Source organism: Miscanthus floridulus, chromosome 6, assembly GCF_019320115.1.
Source record: "Miscanthus floridulus cultivar M001 chromosome 6, ASM1932011v1, whole genome shotgun sequence".
NCBI classification, from domain to species: domain Eukaryota; kingdom Viridiplantae; phylum Streptophyta; class Magnoliopsida; order Poales; family Poaceae; genus Miscanthus; species Miscanthus floridulus.
In genome coordinates this window covers 53,628,261-53,651,004 of record NC_089585.1, presented here as the reverse complement: position 1 = coordinate 53,651,004, position 22,744 = coordinate 53,628,261, and the positions used below count along the sequence as shown (strand labels likewise).

The 22,744-nt window shown below is 44.6% G+C and overlaps 2 protein-coding genes across 2 annotated transcripts; one reads left to right on the top strand and one right to left on the bottom strand.

The window, feature by feature from the left end:
* The first annotated feature begins 10,271 nt into the window (after positions 1–10,271).
* On the top strand, positions 10,272–14,305 carry LOC136458286 (probable potassium transporter 3). Its single transcript, XM_066458251.1, has 6 exons — positions 10,272–10,580; positions 11,333–11,816; positions 11,920–11,970; positions 12,051–12,364; positions 12,472–12,589; positions 12,682–14,305. The coding sequence occupies exons 1-6, from the start codon at positions 10,506–10,508 to the stop codon at positions 14,076–14,078; spliced, it is 2,439 nt and encodes an 812-aa protein (XP_066314348.1). The 5' UTR covers positions 10,272–10,505; the 3' UTR covers positions 14,079–14,305.
* Positions 14,306–17,054: 2,749 nt separating this feature from the next.
* Positions 17,055–22,530, bottom strand: LOC136458285 (cullin-1-like). Its single transcript, XM_066458249.1, has 18 exons — positions 22,328–22,530; positions 22,058–22,157; positions 21,429–21,614; positions 21,280–21,327; positions 20,980–21,186; positions 20,830–20,907; positions 20,595–20,684; positions 20,422–20,502; positions 20,273–20,335; positions 19,501–19,536; positions 19,344–19,430; positions 19,118–19,267; positions 18,984–19,039; positions 18,603–18,885; positions 18,099–18,245; positions 17,794–18,012; positions 17,534–17,701; positions 17,055–17,381 (listed from the first exon to the last, which is right to left on the bottom strand). The coding sequence occupies exons 1-18, from the start codon at positions 22,462–22,464 to the stop codon at positions 17,280–17,282; spliced, it is 2,238 nt and encodes a 745-aa protein (XP_066314346.1). The 5' UTR covers positions 22,465–22,530; the 3' UTR covers positions 17,055–17,279.
* Between the last annotated feature and the right edge of the window lie 214 nt (positions 22,531–22,744).

The window sequence follows — 22,744 nt, the reverse complement described above, 5'->3', positions numbered from 1 at the left end:
GGAGAAATTGTACCGGAGACTGAAATTGAAATACAGAGGACCGGTTTAAGCACTTTAGTTCTTCTATATAGTTCTATTAGTAACAATACTAGTGCGTTGCTCTGTTAAAGGATAACATAACTCACTGTTGCTTTCTTTATTGAACTCAATCTTTTTCAAATGCTTTCAACAAATTAAAACCCTCCTAAGCACTATAGGCATGTTTGCTTTCGAAACTCGTCTGGCCCAGGCATCCATCACAGGCATTTTTTTTTCAGCGCTTGGGATTGGATGACTTGTCTAAGCATGTACCAAATGGCCCCATGTCTACCATATATTCTAAAGGCACCGTCAGATGAATTCTGCCTTCGTTACATCTATTGTCTCAAATTTATAATACTCATTATTGTAAGATTGTCTAGGCAATAAGCATTTCACTGAAAGAGATATAAAGGATCCAATGAAATACACGGAAGCAGCGAGTTTGAGCATATTAGATTGTAAGATATATCTTAAATGGCTATTGCTATTAGGAAATGAAATTTTTAGAGAACATGCAATGGACATTTTTTTTCAATTTACATGCTGACCTAGTATCGACAAATAGATTATCAACTTTGGAAGCTAAGTAGCAAAGCAACCGTAGCAGCAACACCTTCTCTCCCAAACTCCTTTCTTCCATGCTTCTTTGCTCACACCAAGCTAGAACAGCACAAACCCTCGTCTGCTCTCCAAAATTCAAAGTAACCGTATCCCAAAATTTAATCCATAGCACCACCATCAGCTACTCCATGAAATAACTCTTGGATTCCTCAGACCTCTCTGGTTTTCTGTACCAAGCACAGCAAGCCAGCAGCTTCAGCACCTCCTCTCTACTCTCCCTCAATGTGTCGTGTCCATCTCCAAATTGCCATCACCAAAGAAAACTAAACACCTCTAGTCATCCTCATTGGCACCAAAACAAAGCAGGGACTAGCAGTTCTCAGTTTCTTCTTTCCTCTGTTGATTCCCCTTCTATGTTCACCTCCTTCCCAAACACAGAAAAGAGAAGGCGCCATCAATTCCAATCTCTCTCCATCAAGATCGAGGGTACCATATGCTCCTCCTCGCCGTCTCCACCACAACTAAATCCAAGCCGGTCATGGAGCCCTCCACCACGATTAATGCTACGTTCACCATGAGAGTGAATAATCACACACGCATCTCCACGGGGTGCATCTCCACACGTGCGTAGCACGGTAGCAATCTCGCGAAATGGCAACGTTGTGGAGATAGGGAGCCAGTGCCTAGTGGTCCCTATAGGGCGCCAAGATGAGGATACACGAGAGAAACTGAGAAGGAGAAGATGTGAGGTGCACAGGTGAGATGGTTGAAGGGCGAGCGACTGAATCTAAGAACTAGAAGAGGCAGGACGCTATAATTTCTTACACAAATCACATTTGTATGATGGAGGAATAAATCTATCACGCATTGTTTTTTTAGTCTTTTTCATGACTCGGGTTGTAGATGCAAAGTAGCTAATTCTTGCCACCAGATTATAGTAAAATCTTTAAACTCACTTGTAGCTTGTCTAATCTTATGATGATTAGGAACAAGGTGGGAAACGAACTTTTATTCGACCGTCATCTGCCAATCAAGATATTCCTCGGCATCATACTTACCATGAAAATATGGTATAGTGAATTTAATTTTAACTTAAGGATCATCATTATTAACATTGTCATGATTGCAATGATTGTAGTTATTAACATTACCTCCCATACCTATATGATTATGTTGAGGACGTCGACGTAGGGTATGCTCGCATGTCGCCCTTTCATTATTGTCGCCATCGTCTCTATACACAAAATAATCGTTGTTGAGGATCTCAACTTCTTCCTCACCTTTGTTTGCATCATTGGTCTTTGGGCAGTTGGTCTCAAGCTGATCGATCCTCTCGGTCAGCGTGGACACTCAGCTTGTCCACACTCTCAAGCATATGGGTGAAGTTGCCCATGGTGGTGAATTTGCCCATGGTGGCTTTGACTACCTTGGTCGCGTCCGCTAGCATCGCCTCCTTTAGATCCTACAATTCATTTTTCATAAAGGAATGTTGTTTGGCATGGTTAGTCATAAAATAATGCCCTACCAACTATTTATAGGTCGATGGAATCACACTCTCACACACGTCTTACCATGTTCTTACCAACGAAAAGCAGTGGATGGTACAACCAGTGGGCGGTTCATGATACTTGTGAGGGTGTTTTTCTATACTAGTCTGAAGAATATGTGCAGCTTGGAAAGCACATAAAAAGAAAATATGTATGTGGCACACAAGTCAATAACAGGTAGCAATGCTGAATTATAGTTCCAAATACCTGTTCTCGTTGTTGTCCAAAAGGTGTTCCAAGTATCAGGTGTGGCAAACAAGGTAATGAAATAAATATGATAAACAATAGTAGTATAAGAAACAAGGCACAAGATAGCATATGTCACATATCTTCCCTTGGGGTTCTCTATGTGCTCCCCTTCTTATCGTTCTTTTGCTCTTCTCTTTTTTCTCTATTTTTGGGATGTCATTGTTTTCAGGGAAATTTCTATTTTCTATTTTTTATATTTTGATTGATTTAGGAGTACACAAGGACCAATCATAGAAAATTTGAGCTCAAACAAGTGAAATACATGGTCTGTGAAATATTAAGAAGGTGCACTCAAAAGCGACTAAAATCTTTTGATCTTGGAGGTACGATCTTTCTGATTATGAAACATATAAAGTTTGGCATGTTTCGAGTCCGTATGTAAAAGTTGTGGTTGTTTTACGAATAGACTCCGATGACAAAATGGGAAGAAAGTGTGCAAAATTGGTGGTGGATGCTAGGATTTGATGAAAACAGTGGGGGAAAAGGTATTGACTCAAACACAATCTAACCAGCAAGAAGACCTTGACCTAGGACAAAAACACAACACAGCGGACTTTGAAACTGAATTATGCAAAAGCTATGACGCGGAAGGTTCTAGGAGAGGAAAATGAATAAGGCGGTAGACTATGGGATAAAGGCAAAAACACTCGAACAGGTGAAAGATGTGAACCTAATGGTATCACCTGAATGTTTGATTATCACTTGATGAGGATGAGTTGTCGATCTTCCGTCAGGCAGAGATAATAATCTTTTTGGTTGGAGAGGCCGAGCTAATCTGGTTTCATATCTAAAGGTCAAATGAGGACCATGCATGGGGACGACAACATTGTTGCAGCTGAATTCCATAGTGGGTTATGAGGCATGTGGCTGCACGATAGGTCGGGCACGACAGTGGTGGTGAGGCAGACTGGTACAAGGGCCGCGGGTGTGGTGGCCGGGCAAGGCAACTTGGGGCGTGAAGGCGCAGTGGTTGGGTTCAGGCGCATGATCGCAGGGCAGATGTGGGTGGCCTCGACAAGGCATGCACGCGACAGTGAGACCTGTCCGGTGGCACTGCATTGTGGCGGGGACATGTCTGGGCCGGCAAGTGCGTGCTCCTACCGATTTTTTTTACAATTTAGCCCTTTTTTGAAAGTTTCTCACAGATAGACCCCTGACGGAAAGAATTCAGAAAATAGACCCTTAGCTCGGCGCCATTGATGCTGGCGTCGAGGTAGGCGCCAGCGTCTCTAGCGCCGAGCTCCTGGGCACGGTGGGTGACATGGTAGGGAGCTCGGCGCCAGTCACTCTGGCGCCGAGCTCGGTGCCAAAATCTACGGTGCCGAACTTGGCGCCATAGTGACTGGCGCCGAGCTCCCTGCATTTAACCCCGGCCTAACCTTCCTGCCCGAGCATTCTTTCTCTTCTTTCTCCTCCCTCTCGGGTTTTTTCTTCTCCCCACTTCACCCTACCTCACGAATCAGTATATTGGACCTTGAAAACCTTAATTTGATCCGTAGATCTTCGAGAGCAAGGTATCCTCGCTCCCCTCCTAGTTTTTTTTTTTGCATTGATTCGGTATATATTAGTTGGATTTTTCAACCTAAGAATCGTCATCACTTAGGGTTTCATTGTATCCCTCAATATATATTATACAACCGTTGGATGATGCCAAGACGTGGAAAAAGCTAGCAAACCTAGGCGCATGTAGTTATGTTATGGGTTCATTGTTGTGCATCAAATGGGAAACCCTAGGTTTAGGGTTTAATGTTAACTGCTTTCGTTTCTTAGAACGAAATTGATTGTATTGTAGTTATGGTTCTCATTGACATTTATCTGTGATGTTTTGATTTATGTTTGTTAAATTACATCCGTTTTGTTAGATGCAAGAAATGTTTCGGGAGGAGTTTTGGTGAAAATGGGGTCGTCCTCGAGAATTATACCCCGACGCGTCTAGCAAAGATGCCCCCGTCCCTCCTAACCTCCATGTCCCTAACTGTGACTGTGGTTTCCTCGGCCCATGTTTTTCAATCGAAACATCTGGACACAGCGGCGCGTTGCTTCTACACATGCAGTCGTTTTAATATAAGAAATTATTTCCACAATCCTTTTTCTTTATTTGTGTAAGTATGTTACTAATATTTTGTTGGAATCTAGTTGTGTAGGACCATGAGAGGTGCTTTTTCTTTTAGTGGATCGATGGTGCAGACAAATTTGATCCTAGGTACCTCCTTTTCGACGATTGGTTTAGAGGGAGACATCCACGTGAGCACTTCAAGCGGTGGGTTCCACCCCCCCCTAACCCTCCGCCAATGATAGCTAAGGAGAAGCACCTAGCCGTAGTTAGACGACTCGAGGAACCTCCTCTGTGCGATTATGGATATCGAGCTGTGATAAACTCTGAGAATACGTTGGAGTTTGTGTGTCCAAACAAGCATGAAGTAAGTGCAAAGTGTATGTGTTCAAATCTTAAGCTATATGTGTTCATGTACTAATGTCTCATTATTTAGGTGTTTTCAATGGCGAAGTGTCGTTTCAAGGAATGGTTGTATGGTCCTAAGAACCAATGGCCGGAAGAACCGCGGAGGGTTAAGGAAAAGAAGAAAGAAAGGGTAATCTACAAAGCACCTCCTGTCATGTGCGAATGTGGTGTTAAATCCAACTATGGCCTAGTCCCTTCGGAGCTTGGAATAGACCATTATTGCGGCCATATGATTGAGTATGATGAGGTTCGTTATTTTTGTGGTAAACATGGAATCGTATTTTATTTCTTTTGCTAAGACATATATGATATAATATTTCTTTTGAACAGAGCACTAGAAAATGCAGGTGAGAATGTTATGATGGTCAAGCTAATTCTTGGATGAACTGAAGAAGAGGCAACTAATTGCATGGAAGAGGGGATATGGACCTAACTACGTCAACCTATTCATTAAACATCACAAAGAAAAGATGCGTGAGTTTGCTAGACAGTGCGGTATTTGCAACCCGATCGATATTGGACTTAACAAATGGGGATTGGAGAGGCGGATGACGTTAGAGGAGGAGAGGGCAAGGAATGAGGCAAGGGAGGAGACAAGAGTACAGATGCAGGTCTTGAATAAGCATGTTGCTACATTATGTGCCAGTGAGTGCTTGAAAGCCTTTTTTTCGTTGCCTAATTTAAAATGTAATATAATCACGTTGCTAACTGATTGCATTTTATACATGAAGGGATTGGTTGCAGCAAGGAACATGCCACAAAGGTGGCTCATGCAAGGTATGAGGAGAAGAAGTTAGATGAGCATAAATCGTGAGCTGGTCATACCGTTCAATCATCGATTGTGTTGTCTGATGAGGGGGACGAGGATGAGGACAACGCTGGCAGACTGAGTGAGCTCATTGCTCTAACAGAGGCGGGCATGCAGACGTAGGAGACTGAGAACGACACTAGCAGACTAAGCGAGCTCATCGCTCTAGCAGAGACAAGCATACAGGCGAAGGAGGCTGAGGACGACACTAGCAGACTGAGTGAGCTCATCGCTCTAGCAGAGGCGGGCTTACAGGCGGAGGAGGATGACAACGCATTCTTCACTCAGGGCGTAGTGGCTGCAGATGAAGCGGAGGCCTCTTACTACAGGCGACAGGCAGGTCAGAGCAACGCAGGTGATCCTAGCCACAGCAACAGGGTTGTGGTAGATGACTGGTACTCGGATGATGAGTTGCTTACTCAGTACGTTTCAGACTGAGGATTTGAAATTGCATTTGCCCCTATGTCTACTGTCGGCACGTACTTATAGTATTAATATGTTATGTAATGTGGCATAGTATTGAACTTTTCATTATGTGGTTGTTTTCATTATTTATGGTCTTAATATTCCGCTTAATGATATAGTCATATTGAAATGTGAATACTTGCTGCAAAAAAAACTAACGACGTACGGCATTATATAAATCAACACATGAAACACATGAAATGACATGTGACTACATGTACCGAACCTAGGTACATAGTTTCCTTCGACCAAACCTAACATGTCTTAGGTAATTAAACCAAACAACAAACACATAGATGTGGTATGTGAAAAAGATAAAGTCATCCTAGTAGTGTGGCCATATAGCAAATTGTGTTGCACCTTCTCCATAGTAGCCTCTTGTTGTTGTTGGTGGTGGTGGCGGGGGTGACGGGGGAGGCCCCTTGTTGTTGTGGTTAGGGCAGGTGCAATATGGATCATTACAGAGTGCCTCCTGTGAATCGGCACCATTGTTGTTGTCGTCTTGTCCGTCGTCCTTGTAACCGCTGCTAACTTTCCTTTCAAGATCGAAGATACGGTCCTATAGGTAGTAGATGTACTCCGCATGCGCATAAATAGGTCGAGGATCGACCCATCTACTGAACCCACAGTTTTTTTAGGCCAAGGAAGACTATAATAAGTATGTCGTGTAAGTTATATACAAGAGAAACATATTGAAGAAACAAAAAGTAATAGCAATTACCCATGCTCACGGGCATTTGAAGAAACGACGACCTCCATCTATTCCCTCGGTGAACATCTGCACTAGGCAGTCCTCACCATGCATGCATTTTGGCCACTCTTCTTTCCTTTCATCGTATCCTCTTAATGGTGCCTCTTTGGTGAAATCACTTTTGCTCTCAACTGGGCCGACAATTTTTGTGATCTTCCATTTTCCAATTACCTATTGCTTCCTTGCATAAACCCTCCATGGGCAGCGCTCCTTGTCACACACAACTGTGTAACGGCGCTCCGCATATGAATGCAATACCCTGTAAGGCCTCTTTCGTATCCCTACAAAAGCCCGCAACCACCTCTTCAAAGCAGGGAGGTCATTGAACACCCTCCCATTCTCAATTACCATGTTAGGACCGGCCTCAGGAGCTTCTAGGAGCTCATCATCACGTCCTTCTGCAAATGCCTGATCGGAATGAGCAAGATCGCTGAACTCATGAACTCTAGGATCACGTCGGCCGGGAAAGATACGTCTCATCATCTCAACATCACTCTCCGTCAGCTCTTTAATAGGGCGATCATCATCAGAATCAAGAGCCCTAGCCATCTCATATGGCTCCGAATCATGCATAATTTAAACACTATTGGAGCCATAGAATCCATCTCCAAAGTGCACTTACGTAGCAACAGGGGGCACATCCACATTCTCAGGAATGTCTCCTGCAACATCAGTACAGAAAACGAGGAAAGAATGAAAGAAATAGATATAAGGAACGGGGTAAGCTCCTAAAAACCATGTGGTTAAGACACTTACTTGGATGATTCTGTGTCAAAGGGATCTCATAAGGAGGATCTGCCACGGAAACATGAGTCTGACAACCATCTACAAATACCGCATTGGGGCAGATTGAGCATCGGGAACCGTAGGTGCAATCTGCACATGCAGGTAAGGTTCTAGAACAGGAGGGTCAATGTGTGCCTGATGATCCATTGCTGGGGTAAACCCATGACGGATGGGATCAACTAACACCCGACGCACAACCACATCCAAACATTGTAGCTAGGCTCTTCATAGCCGATCTCACATAGTTCTCCCACTGATCCGCACAATCAATTGAGATCATTCGCCTGAAGATGTTCGGAGGAGAACCTATGTGCAGTACACCATCAACTGCAATGTCATCATCTCCAAGGCAATGTAGCTCCTCCCGAGCCTTTGCAACCATCTCACTAAATGAAGGTCTATGATTGAATAGCATAGGCACGCTTTGCATATCAAGAAACTCAACATATCCATAGCGATCGCTTTCAACGGTGCCTCCATGATATATGGTCACTAGGTTGTCCATCTAGTTCAAACACGTAACGAAACATATGTCCTTTAGTCAAAATTAGACGATAGATAGTACCTAACAATTACTTTCTAGCTACAAACTAAGTAATCAAGATAATAACTACGTATATATATACAGTGTACTCGCTAAATAGCTAGATCATATGTAGTTAACTAAATATGTAACTACATATCTAAGTAGCAATCTAACTATATCTATGAACCTATGTATCTATGTTACTATATATCTACATATATATCTCACTAGATCACTAACTAAATCAACTACTTGAGTCATCACATTAACTAGTAAATAACAAATGCCAACTAAGTAGGTACATTGCATATTCATAATTTTTATCTTTCCAACGACTGCTCCGTGGACGTCGACGGAGTCGCAGCGGACGATGGGCTTGGGTCAGACCGACGATACGGACCGGCGGTGGCACGGCCGACTGCTGCAGGTGGTGGGGTCGGCGGTGGCGCGGCTGACGACAGCAGTGGCGCGGGATGCCCGGGCTCCACGCGGCGAGTCCGGCTCGACGGGCACGGGAGGCACGTCGGCGCTGGACGGCGGCAAGGCGGGGCGAGGCTGGCGGTGGAGGGCGGCGGAGGTGGCGCGGCGCGGCGGCCAGCCGTGGGCAACGGCGCGCGCGCGGGGCTCGACGCTCCTGCACGCTGAGGCACGGCTTGGGGTGTGGCGTGGGGCGGGGGGTGGCGCGGCGCGGAGCGCGGGGCGGCCTCGGGGCACGTGCGCGGGCGCAGTGGCGCAGGCGCGGCGCGGCGCGGGCGAGGGCAGCGGCGGTGGCAGGCGGAGCTCGGCTATCCTAGGGCGAGAGAGGGAGAAGAAGAGAGGAAAGGCGTGGGCCCAATAGGTATTAAAGGCTCGGCGCCATTCACGTTGGCGCCGAGCTCGGCGGCAAGATCTACTGGCGCTGAGCTTCCTGCCAGGTCATCCACCGTGCCCAGGAACTCGGCGCTAGAGATGATGGCGCCTACCTTGGCGCCAGCATCAATGGCGCCGAGCTAAGAGTCCTATTTTCTGAATTATTTCCGCCAGGAGTTTATTTGTGAGAAACTTTCAAAAAAAGGGCTAAATTATAAAAAATTCGGGTGCTCCTACACTAGCCCAGGGCGTGTTCTGGCCGAGCCAAAAAAAAAACCCTAACGTTTCTTGCCTGAGCCTACCTGTGTGGCTTGACCCTATGGCAGCATAGTCTCTGCCTCGGTGCCTCCTCCGTTGCCCTTTTCTCTTCCTCCATACTGCGTGTTGCCTCAACAGCTTGGTAGATCGAATGGTTGGCCATTGCAAGGCGCAAGCTGGTGCCTCAGGTTGATTCAGGTAGAGGAAGGACGACTGGGGTCTGGCCGGCGCTCGCCAAGGGCCAATGAGACAAGTGGATGGGGCTTGGCTCCCGGGGCCGAGGGAGACAATGCATCGAGACAGGGGCAGCTGGGGAAGACAGGATGACAGGCCAAGGGGCCAACTCGGCACTGAGCTACCGACAAAGCAAACAAAGCACGGTGCGAGGGGCTGGTGGACGACGACGTACGTCGACGGCTCCAGGGAGAGGAGGAGGAGGAGGAACGACGTATAGTTAAGGATATACTCGTATTATATAATGTGTTAGGTTGGTGGGCTTTGCCCTTCGTTTTTCTTTTTTTGGTCGAACCGTCAGTCTAGCCCGTTGGTTAATAGTTAGGTCTAGGCCTTATTCGAATTTTGCACCAGGTTGAAAATCTTGGTCTGGCCCACACGACATGCTGACCGGGTCAAGGCGCAACAGGTAGAGTTTATTAGGTCGGGCAGTCTATGATCAGGTCATGCAGCCCACGGAGAAGGTAGGGCATGACATCATTGAGTAGCACGGACTGCCCCCTCATGGGTGCCAGCGTGGACTATCACGTTATTGATGAGGTCTGGCCAAGACCCTTTGGACCCGTGATGTAGCGCGAGCTAAGTCTATGAAGGTAAATGTGTAATACAACCGGAATAAAAAAAAGTAGGTTAGGCATCGTTGCATGCGTGGTTTGTAGTGCACGCTCCAGCCGCATGCATGGAACAAAAGTGACATAGCGAAGAGTGTTTGGAGAGGAAGCTACACCGCCCATCTACACACGTTGCTACCGAAACAACTGTCAGCGTCTTCCTCGGAGTTCTCTCCTTCCCACACTCTCATCTCTCTCCTTCTGACCACATATTCTCTCCAAGAACACAAAACCATCGGCAGAAGCTCCGATCCGATCTAAGAATCGCCACGCCGGTTGATCAAACCATATAGGAATAAAATGCCGTCATGATCCGTGCCGACGATGCGCCCCGCTTCGATCTGATTCTCGCCGCCGATCCCTGCATCTCCCAATAAAATGTGGCCGACGGACCCCGAGTATGGCCTCTCCCCCAAGAACACCATCGGCATCGATGTGTACAACCCTCCACCGGTGAGTCACCTCCGATCCTCCTCCTTGACCACATTAATTGCGCAACGATTTGTTCTCTTTTATCTCTTGTCGACAAATAAGTAATTGACTGCAGATTTATCATGTGAAATTCCTTGTCCATTTTTGTGCTGACTGTAGATTAATAGCTGAATTTTCCAGAATGAATTGATCATTGGAGGGATTGTATATACGCACTTCATATATAGGCCCCGTTTGTTTCGCTGAAAAAACAAGTTGAAATATTGTTCCGACTGATTTGTTGTGAGAGAAAAACAATGTTCTGGCTGAAAAAACAAGCTGAAAAAGATGGATTATAAGAGAAGCGAATAGGGCCATAAGAATGACTTTTGTTTGTAATTAATTAATATGCATACGTCAAACGATTTTTCTTTGTTTAATTCGGTTTTGGAAAATGTGGCTGATCGATGAGTGGTTGAAGAGAACACATTCACATGAAGAGTTTTGAACTATCTTGCTTTTCAGCCATTGATTGCTAACAAACCCTCCCTAAAGATAGTTGGCGACTGAGTCAGCCACTACAGAGTATATACTCAAAATTAATCCAGGAGCTTGCATGTACACTGTTCACTAAACTAGTTAGCATGTAGTTTCCGTCGTCAATCTTAGTAGTACAACTAAGTTGGATCGCGCGAAGTATGTGTGAATTATATTGTGAAACATTCATGGATGAATGTTGACGGATAGATATATGATGGGCCATTAATGCATGCATATATACGTATTCTATGCAGCTGCACTGGACGAGCCTCCTGGTGCTGGCGTACCAGAGCTGCGGCGTGGTGTACGGCGACCTGAGCACGTCGCCGCTGTACGTGTACAAGGGCACCTTCTCCGGGTCGCTGCACCGGTTCCTGGACGAGGAGACGGTGTTCGGCGTCTTCTCCGTGGTGTTCTGGACCGTCACGCTCATCCCGCTCCTCAAGTACGTGTTCATCGTGCTCAGCGCCGACGACAACGGCGAGGGCGGCACGTTCGCGCTCTACTCGCTGCTGGTGCGGCACGCCAAGTTCAGCCTGATGCCCAACCAGCAGGCCGCCGACGAGGAGCTGTCGGCGTACTACAGGCCCGGGTACTCCACGGAGGAGACGCCCATCCTCAAGGCGCTCAGGAACTTCCTCGAGAAGCACAGGAAGTCGCGCACGTTCCTGCTCCTCATGGTCCTCTTCGGCGCATCGCTCGTCATCGGCGACGGCGTCCTCACGCCGGCAATGTCAGGTACGTGCGGTTGGCTATCATCTGCTTCGCTCCCTCTTGGTGTTAGTACTTATCTGGTCTCGATCATCGTCTGATGCATTTTGATTTGGTGTCGTTGTCCCAGTGCTGTCGTCCTTCTCTGGTCTCCAGGTCCACTCCAGTGCGTTGACACACGGTACGTAACCGGCTGATGCATTGCCATATGATGCATATATGCACCGATCATCATCATCATTTAATAACCAGATTCGACAGGTGAGGTGGTGCTGCTGTCGTGCATCGTGCTGGTGTGCCTCTTCACCCTGCAGCACTGGGGGACGCGCCGCGTGGCCTTCCTGTTCGCGCCCGTCGTCGTCCTGTGGCTGCTCCTGCTCGCGGCGCTCGGCATCTACAACATCGCCGTGTGGAACCCGAGGGTCCTGCGCGCGCTGTCTCCCTACTACGTTGTCAGGTTCTTCCAGCGCACCGGCAAGGACGGCTGGATCTCGCTCGGAGGAGTGCTACTCTCCATGACTGGCACAGAAGCTATGTATGCAGATCTTGGCCACTTCACTGCTGCATCCATAAGGGTGGGTATATATACATTGTTTGTTTGTCATGTATATATGCACATGTTATCATTCGTCACTAGCCTGCATTGAGACGTGTGGATGCTTATTTTGCGCAAATTCAACAGGTCGCTTTCGTGGGCCTCATCTACCCATGCCTGGTGCTGCAGTACATGGGGCAGGCGGCCTTCCTGTCCAAGTCTCCCGACTGCAACATCCACTTCATCTTCTTCGAGTCCATTCCCCGTACGTGATTATTTAGCGCATGCACCAGTACTGTCGTCTCATCTTGCAGTGATAGATGTCAAGTTGTGATGTGATCGAGCTTGTGCATCAAGGTCCCGTCTTCTGGCCTGTCCTGGTGATCGCGACGCTGGCGGCGATCGTGGGCAGCCAGGCGGTGATCTCGGCGACCTTCTCCATCGTCCGCCAGTGCACCGCGCTGGGCTGCTTCCCGCGCGTCAAGATCGTGCACACCTCCAACCGCATCCACGGGCAGATCTACAGCCCCGAGATCAACTGGATCCTCATGCTTGTGTGCCTCGGCGTCACCGTCGGCTTCCGCGACACCGACCTCATCGGCAACGCCTACGGGATGGCGTGCGCGGGTGTCATGGTGGTCACCACGCTCCTCATGGCGCTCGTCATGATCTTCGTGTGGCAACAGGGCTTCATCCTGGCGGTCATGTTCCTGCTGGCCTTCGGATCCGTCGAGCGCGTCTACCTGTCCGCGGCGCTCATGAAGGTCCCCCAGGGCGGGTGGCTGCCGCTGGCGCTGTCGCTGGTGGTGGTGGCCGTCATGTACGTGTGGCACTACGGCACGCGCCGGAGGCACCTCTTCGACGTCCAGAACAAGGTGTCGCTCAAGTGGCTGCACGCGCTGGGACCCAGCCTGGGCATCGTGCGCGTCCCGGGTATCGGTCTCATCTACTCCGAGCTCGCCACCGGCGTCCCCGCCATCTTCTCGCACTTCGTCACCAACCTGCCGGCGTTCCACCAGGTGCTGGTCTTCGTCTGCGTCAAGGCCGTGCCCATCCCGCACGTCCGCTGCTACGAGCGCCACCTCATCGGGCGCATCGGCCCGCGCGAGTTCCGCATGTACCGCTGCGTCATCAGGCACGGCTACAAGGACGTCCCAGGAGACGACAACGACTTCGAGAACGACCTCGTCGTCCGCATCGCCGAGTTCGTGCACATGGAGGCTGCCGAGGCCGCCGCCAACGCCGACGACCCTCGCAACAGCGACGCCTCCGTCGAGGGGCGCATGGCCGTCGTCAACCGCCCGTTCGACCTGTCCCGGACGGGCCTGCTCATGCGGGCGCCGCTCCCCAACCCGGACGACAGCATCGTCGTGCGCGCGGCCACGGCCGCCGCCACCACCGCTGACAGCAGCAAGACGGAGACGATCCAGTCGCTGCAGACCATGTACGAGGCCGAGTCGCCGGGGTTCGCTATCCGGCGGCGCATCCGGTTCGAGATCGACGACTCCACGAGCGAGAGCATGGACCCGGCGGTGAAGGACGAGCTCAGCGCGCTCGTGGAGGCCAAGCACGCCGGCGTCGCCTACATCATGGGCCATTCCTACATCCAGGCAAGGAAGAGCTCGTCGATCATCAAGAAGTTGGCCATCGACGTGGCTTACACCTTCCTCCGCAAGAACTGCAGGGGACCTGCCGTGGCGCTCAACATTCCACACATCAGCCTCATCGAGGTTGGCATGATCTACTACGTCTAGCCCAGCAGCTTAATTTTATTTTATGTGTTCATCAGATGATTCAATTGTTTGAACTGAGGCTAGTTTAACTAGGTTTAATTTGAGAATGCTTGATTAACTGCACACCGTAGGATGATCCATGCATGCATACTAGTATATATTTGATCAATCAGTTGTACTCTGGATCACTATGTATGACGGTGGATTATGTTCTTCAGTGTGAATAAACGTACAGAACATTGTATGAAGTGAAGTCCCTCTCTCACAAATCAAAGTCACCATTTGTGGGACAATGCAAGGCTCTCAACAATGTCCCCACAACCACAACCTCAACATGATTTGACCACATAGGGTGATTACGTAAATGGCCTCGGGTCTAAAAATTTGAGACTAAACTCTAGACAACCTCGAACGTGTCCCACAAATGTCTAAAATTGTGTTGACCACAATTATTGATTCTTTTGATCTTAGAGAAGTCCAAATGTTAGAAGCAATTTACTTGAGCTAATAAGGCCAGTCTCAATGGAATTTTATCATAGTTTCATGGGCATTAAATATGTTGATGTGGCACTGTATTAATGAAGAGAGAGATGATAAGAGTTTCATAGGAGCTTAGAGAGTTTCATGAGGATGAAACTCTTCTGCACTATTTATAAAATATGGATGTGTTGGAAACTAGGACATGAAACCCCATTGAGACTGGTCTAATCTACAAGTGCCAACCTTTGAAAAAAGTAGACATGACAGGATTTTGGTCACTGCCGATTGGGAACAAAAATATTCTTGCTTTATCGTTCAAGCTTTATCTAGAGAGGTTTCAGACCACACTCCTCTGTTCTTGCATTCGGGTACGGTGATGTCAAACAACCTGCACTCTTTCAAATTCAAGATGGGGTGATTGCTACGGGATGGATTTTTTGTTATACTCAGGGATGATGTTTGGTCCGAGGTAACAAATGTTCGCACCCCCTTGGGACGTTGGCAAGCCAAAATTAGACGCCTTCGTCAATATTTAAGAGGACCGGATGGGTAAAAAAACATTAGTGGGAAAGAAAAGAAAAGGTTATTGAATAAGATGTGCTAGATAAATTAGCAGAGTTTGGGTGCTTATCTTCTGATGAATTAAATTTAAACCATGGTTTACATGAGAAACTCACGTGCTTGTTAAACGAACAAGAGATCAAATGGTATCAATGGGGAAAAGTAAAAACGTTATTAGAGGGTGATAGAAACACAAAGCACATTCAGATAGTGGCTAACCAAACACATAGAAAAACTCAAAATTTTTAACTGGGAAAAGAGGAGGGTGTGATTAGCAGTGATGTTGATTTGAAAAAGTATATGAGCAAATACTACAAAAACCTGTTTGGGCCACTAGAGACATGTTTTGTGTCAATTGATAAGACCCAAAGGGGGATATCCCTCAAGTCTTTGAACAAGAAAAATGAAATCTTAGTACAAAACTTCTTTGAGAATTGAGTGGTGACATTTTTTAGATGAATCATAATTCAGCTCCGGGACCAAATGGATTTCCAATTGAATCTGAAATGTAATCAAAGAGGAATTATTGGCCTTATTTGAAGATTTCCATATTGGTTGTCTCCCACTTCACAGCCTAAATTTTGGAACTATCACCTTGCTATGCCTGAGTAGTGAGACATAGCAAATTCAACAATATAGACCAATCTATTTGCTTAATCACCTTAATGTAAGTTTCAAAAATTTTACCAAAGTAGCCACTAATATGTTGCTTTAGTTGCGCAAAAAATAATTAGACCCTCATAAACTGATTTCCTTCCTAGAAGAAATATTGTGAAAGGAGCTATTATTCTTCATAAAACAATACATGAGATTCATACGAAAAACAAGATGGTTTAATTTTAAGATTTATTTTGAGAAAGTTTGATGAAGTTAAATAGGATTTCCTCCAACGAACCTTAAGAACGAAAAAAGGATTTTCACCGACCTTTGTTGCTGGATACAAACCTTTGTTAAGGGAGGAAATGTTGGTGTGGTCCATGTTTCCAAACAAGAAAAGGTCTATGGCAAGGTGATCTTTTATCTTTGATTTTATTTAATATCATTGTAGACATGTTGGCGATCATCATTGCCCGGGTTAAAGAGAATGGACAGTTCAAGGGGGTTGTTCCACGCTTGGTCGAAGAGGGTCTATCTATTTTGTAGTATGTGGATGACACAATGCTCTTCCTAGATCATGATATTAACAATGCAATGTACATGAAATTATTACTTTGCACTTTCAAGCAATTATCGGATGTGAAAATTAACTTTGACAAGAGTGAAATCTTCTGCTTCGTGCAAGCTAAACATTATGAGATGCAATTCTCACAATTATTTGGCTGCAAAACTAGCACATATATCCCTTTCCGGTACCTTGATCTACCAATGCACTATAGGAAACCTAATAACAATGATGAGAATGGAATTGAAAAAAAGAATTAAAAATTTCTTCAGTTGGAAATAAAAAATTGGGAGGGAGACATGTGTTGATTAACTCGGTGATATCCGGTGTACGTATGTTTATGTTGTCTTTTGTTTTTGAGATACCTTAAAGGGGTTTTCAAAAAAATTGAGAACTACAAATTGATTTCTACTAAGGAAAAGGTTTCTTGTGGCAATACTAAAGAAAAATATATTTTCTTGTCCATATTTTTAATTTTCTTTCCCTATTTTTCTGCTCTCCTCGAAGACAAAATATATTTTCTTCCCATATTTTTATTTTTGTTTCCCTATTTTTCTGCTCTCCTCATTAACATGCTTCGAATCAACTGCACTTTTTTTCTGCTCTCCTCGTTAACACTGCACTAACCTCGGTAAATTTTGTACGCCACCCTTATGTGCTCAACCAATACAAGCATGGATCCTCCAGTGACAGTGATCCAAAGAGCATTTTTCATTGATTCAAAATTTTTCCATGGAACTGTATGATAACGTCAAAGAAAAATACAGAAACCAAACGGTGGAGCACACGATTAACGAAAGAGCTAACCAAATTTCTGAAGAACCAACAGAGATAGATATTCATAAAGAGCATTTAACAATTCCACTGTATCAATCGAACTAATGCCACTGGAACCTACTAAAGGCACTGAATACACCCAACTAATGCTACTGAAACCTTCTAATATAGAGGTACGAAGAATGTGCAAGTGGCAAAACGTGTGAGGCTTGCAGCAGTACGTCAGCAAGTCCATCGCCCAATCAAGCTAAGTATCGATATGAGTTCGGCGCGTCTCTATCGCGTTCCAGGTATTCTCTGGTGATAAGGTCCTCAATCCTTCTCTTGATCATTTTGATATCAGGCTGCAGCAGGGAGAACCCAGCGTCAATATATATCATAGTATTTTCTCCAAAAGAAAAAGATCACCATACAGCAAGCAATTATTGAGGATGACCGATGACATACACACACTCAAATACACAAAAGACAGGCATAGAATGGTAGTGATACGTACCTTGAACATGCGGCTGAGCTGTTGCACACATTCCGCAACGAGATTCTGGTGGGTCATGATCTTGCGGCTCTTCATAATACGCACTAGTGCTGCGTCAATCGCAAACCTCCTGTCCTTGTTAACATCTTCGATTACCTTTTTCTTCTCATCGGATGGAGGAAGTGGTACCTGCAATGCAAAGCACCTTATTGTCATGTCTCTGAAGAAGTTAGCAACAGAGATCCAAAATAAACAATGCCAGTTTGAACTACAAATGGCACCTTTATCCTGCGCATCTTATCGGTAAATCTGTGGTTGAACTCAAAGTCGTCCTTTGGGGAAATTGTTCGGCTATTTGGCTCCTTGTTGAGAATCTTGTACTTTGCACATGACAGTGAATGAAGCAGACGCACAGTATCATCTTCAGAAAGGTTTAATTGTGTCACGATCTCAGAGAAACTTAGTCTTTCAGACTCGTTGAATAGCAACAGGAGTGCAGCCTGACAAACAGATTGAGATAAGTAAGATGCAGTTATGACATACGAAAAGCGTATGTATGTATCAACTTCCATTAATTGAAACCTACCTGATAAGTTGTAACAATCAGATCAATTTTTTGGGCTTTGAAATTCCCAACAACGGTGCAATTACCCAAAGAATAAATCCAATTAAGCTTTCTTTTTCGATCCGTGTTGGAATGATAAAATTTACTGAAAATCTCCACACATTTAACCTGAATATGCGACTTTACGTTAGATCAATATGTGTGTTATCAGAGTACTGCAAACTTCAAATAGTAACTAACTACTCCCTTCATTCCAAATTTATCACAATAGATTTGTCCTAAGCCAAGCTTTTCTAACTTTGACCAAGAAAAATGCACCAACATCTACAAGTTCAAATATGTGCACTATCAAGATATTTCATGGAGAATTTAGTAAAACTAATTGTAGATGTTGGTGCATTCTTCTATGTTAGTCAAAGCTACAGAAGTTTGACTTACGATTAAAGCCAAAAATGACCTATAATTTAGAATGGATGGAGTAGTCAGCAGTGCAACGCAGGGTGCAGAAGCAATGGATATACATACCATCTCTGAAGGAAGGTTTATATCAGTGCTTTTGTAAGTTGGCCAGTATCCTGTTGTCAAAACCTGAACACTCAGGTCTACTCTAGGATTTAATTCTGGGTTCGCTCTTATGTAATTTTCTAAGTCTGTGTGCTTATCTTTTGCAACTGTGACATCGTTGATCATGCCCTCCATTTTTGAAGTAAACTGCGCTCCAAAATACTGCTTTAGCTTGGACACCAAGCTTCGCTCTTGATCACTATTGCCACTCCTATCAAAGATCAATCTCCTTCCTAGCTTTTTCCTGCAGTACATTTTCAGAGGGGAAAATGGTAGATGTCAAGCTTCGACTATGTGATACCATCGACAAAATTTTTAAATCAGAGCTGATACCACACAAACCTATGAAACTCAACAAAGAGGTCCTTATCGCTGATGAATGTGAGCAGCTTCACAACCTGACAATAATTAGTTTAAAAGTTGAGAAAACAAGAGTGTAACTGCTGTGGATTCAAATAGTGTTGCAGTAACCATGCCTTATCAAGGTTCTCTTCAATTGCTTCGTCACCAAGTTTTTCACATCCACCTTTTTTAAGAACACTGTCACAGTATGCTGCGAACAATTCAGCACTACAGCAACCAGCAACAGTTTTATTGCAAACAACTTCAAAGGCCTCCTTAAGTGCCTGAAACAGTATAGCAAGTGAGGGAGATGACACTTGCTCAGGTCCATTGATGAAAGAAATATCTGACCCAGCAAACCTTGTGAAATAGTGTATGGTTTTGGAAACAGTTGACGACATATGCCATGTATTTGTCGTGGAGATCTAAGATTTTCCGCACATAGTCCTGTAATAAGCTGCCAATTAGAACCAACAAAAAAAGGCCTCCAGCACATAGAAGTATGCAAGATCCATACCAGTTCCAGCGTACTCACTACATCTTTCTTCTCATTCTGCAGATATGCAGTCAAAAAAATAGAAGAACATTCGATTCGTTAGAATAGATTTTTGAAAGCAGTTAGGAAAAAAACAAAATGAAAAAGTCCACATTTAAGTAGGTACTAGGATTAAAAGTTACTTCAACTAGAAAGCACGCTAAAGCAGCTTAATAACTACTGATTAATACATCAATCTATCATTTGAGAAGAGAGAAAATACATTAAACTCCTTCCAAAAGAATTATCTTACAAATAGATAAATTTTAAACTGACTGTAGTATTTAATATTAGCAAAAGACAAGATTATTCTCTCTCCACTTGTCTTAAAATGGTTATATTAATAGGTACAGTGTTTTTTAGCAAATTAACAAATTGATAGTGTACCAGCCAGCCAATTGTCTTTTTATGTCTGCTGGCCGCACAACATCACTTACCATATTTTGTAGCCAATTTTACCTTTAATATTAATTTTATGATAATAATTTTATGCACGACTCCTAATTGTTTTCGCATCATGATTTTTTCACATTTGGACAGTAAATGGTCCATTAAAGAAAAAGAGTTAAAAAGTAGAGAAAGTCACTACAACTATTAGCATGGGTGCAAAAATAATAAGAAACTGGTTTCCACAGAGCAAAATTGCAGGAAAAAACATCCAAAGAATTTTGAATATGTGCATTTGATGTAAAGTTACAATTGATACAAATGGAGAAGAAAAAAAGTAGGCAATATCTGAAAATATATGAATTACCTTTTTGCTGGTAGCAGCATCTATTGCTTGTTTCAACAAAGACATGCCCACTTCATTGACATGCTGTAAAGAAGCAGACTTGTACTAAGAAAATGGAACTTGTTTAAAAGTGCAGTGCAGACATAAATGCATAATGAGTTGGGAAATACCTCCTGGAATATTTTAGATACTGGAGTCAGGCCACCATTAATCCTAGAGAAGAGACTAAACATCCTTGAAAGATCTTCAACCTGCAGTAACAAACATATCATAAAAATTTCAGTAAGATTATAATCCCCATCAACTCCTGGCATATATAGGCATGTGATTCTATCTATCAAACCTTTTCCTCACAAAGCAACACTTTGCATCCAGAGTTCTGTTTCCTCAGAATTTGCTCTATATGCCTAGCTAGCAATTCTCCTTGCACATCCTGTAAGTATTTTTTGTTACAACAGTGTAATAATTTCAGTTCCAAAGAAAGTTAGTGTGCTCAATCTAGGTTTAGAAACACCATTCATGTAATAGCTAATAATAATCAAAAGTGAGATAAATAAAATGTATAGCCTGATACAAACCTCCATCAACCTCGGTTCAGTATTAGCATGCAAATACTGTGCAACTCGTTGCTTCTCTTTTTGTAAACACTCCTCTGCCTATGTAATGGAAAACTAATCAGCATGTGTCCTTACACTATGAAACGGAATTTTCAAGAGCACCTCAATTACCTTAACCATGTATTCAGGGCAAGTGTCCTCCACAATCCAGGCTTGGGCCTTCCTAGAATAGTAATCTATTGTAGCCTTCAGAAAGGCATCTTCGAAGTCCTCGTTGTAAAGTTTTGACCCAGAATCAGAATCAAGTTCAATATAGATGTCAAGAACATTCTTGACAAGAGTACGATCTATAATCTGTCCCTCCCTATCCTCGTCAACCTGTCAAATCAAGGAATTCCACAACAAAGAAATATTGTTATCAAACCACCTCTATAAAATGTGATACAAGAAGCAGAAAATTGCAAGACTAACCATGGCAATCAGAATCGATGTCACTGTTGCTTTATGGTTGTCAAAAACCTGTCACAAAGGCATGAATTCAAACTCATGAAAGCAACTAACAAGCCTTGTTCAGACTTAATACACAAATAAAAACCAGCAAGTGGGAACAAAGACCCTACCCGAGTTTTGAAGGAATCCCAACCAACTTTTTTAAGGGGCATGAGTGACCTCCGTGTAATAAAGTAGCGGTCAAGGTAGTAAAAAAACCTGCTGAGCCACCTGACCATTAGCTTATGGTTTTTCCACCTGACCACCAGTTCCTTCAGCAGGAACTCACCGTGCTTGTCCTGCAAGGACGGCAGCACCTACATGCTCGATCACAAAAGAAAAAAAAATTAATCAATGCCACAAAGAAGGTTTCGCATGAGCAAACAATCAAGCTTATCAAGATAAAACAACTCATCAACCATAGACGACGGGAACAATTAATCTATAAGACGACATGATACACACGACTAACCTTGGCTTGCAATATCGACTTTTTTTAGCAAAAAAATACAGAACTAGAAGACCCATCTGAATTTCATATATAACCACCAAATATGCATAAGAATACATTTAACCACAACTACTTGGACGATCTAAACTCGAACATACAGTTATTACAGAAAAACCAACTAGCCGTCCATAATTTTATTTATTTATATATATAATAACAGATTTGCTAAGTGATGTAATCTGAATACATGGAAAGAAAATAAACAAACAATTTCCCCAAATTGAGACTAAAGAAGTAGAGGGAACGTACGGTGGCAGTGATATAGCCGTCCAAAAGGTTTTGGTACCTTTCGTAGAGTTGCGCCGAGTAGTCATTCGCAGGCTTCTGCGTGCACATATTGTATATTGTACTGCCGGCAAACATTACAATCAAATCAAGCAACAGAGAAGCCGATGAGATCGGAAGGGAATGATCATATATAAATATTAAACCCTAAAATCGAGCCCCTAAAACTAACACAGTCAGGCCAAACCAACTATGGGAGCAGCGCAGATAGAACCAATGCAGCATGCGACGTACGTATAGAGGTGCATGTACTCGTCGGAGGCGAAGGCGACGCCGGGTTCACCGGCGAGGATGAGCTTGAGCTTTTCGAAGCCGGCCATCATATGTGGCCACCCCTCATCGAGGAGGATTGTTTTGCGGTTGTATGCCATGCCGCTCCCGGCAGACTGCCTTCTTGCCGGAGCAAGCAATGGGAAGTCGAGAGAAGCGACGTGTGCGGCGACGCGAGTCGAGGGTTTTGGGGTTTGGGGTTCGGCGTTGGCGATCGGAAATAAATAGGAGGGGAGGAGCAAGGCCCGCGCGCGCGACGGTGTCGTGTTTGGATGATTAGATGGATCTCCACTATCGGTACGGTTTGTAGGGGACCGGGACACTTAACAGGAGAGGTAAATTAGGCAATTTAAAATTTTGAATTCTAAATTATAGTTTTTT

Excerpts from the sequence above, each read along its gene's own strand:
- LOC136458285 (XM_066458249.1), bottom strand. The coding sequence starts at position 22,464 with ATGGCATACAACCGCAAAACAATCCTCCTCGATGAGGGGTGGCCACAT. Across the intron at positions 21,328-21,428 it reads GGGATTCCTTCAAAACTCGG|GTTTTTGACAACCATAAAGC; the intron begins GTAGGGTCTTTG and ends CCTTTGTGACAG. Across the intron at positions 20,685-20,829 it reads CTGAACCGAGGTTGATGGAG|GATGTGCAAGGAGAATTGCT; the intron begins GTTTGTATCAGG and ends AAATACTTACAG.
- LOC136458286 (XM_066458251.1), top strand. The coding sequence starts at position 10,506 with ATGTGGCCGACGGACCCCGAGTATGGCCTCTCCCCCAAGAACACCATC. Across the intron at positions 11,817-11,919 it reads CCTCACGCCGGCAATGTCAG|TGCTGTCGTCCTTCTCTGGT; the intron begins GTACGTGCGGTT and ends TCGTTGTCCCAG. Across the intron at positions 12,590-12,681 it reads CTTCTTCGAGTCCATTCCCC|GTCCCGTCTTCTGGCCTGTC; the intron begins GTACGTGATTAT and ends TTGTGCATCAAG.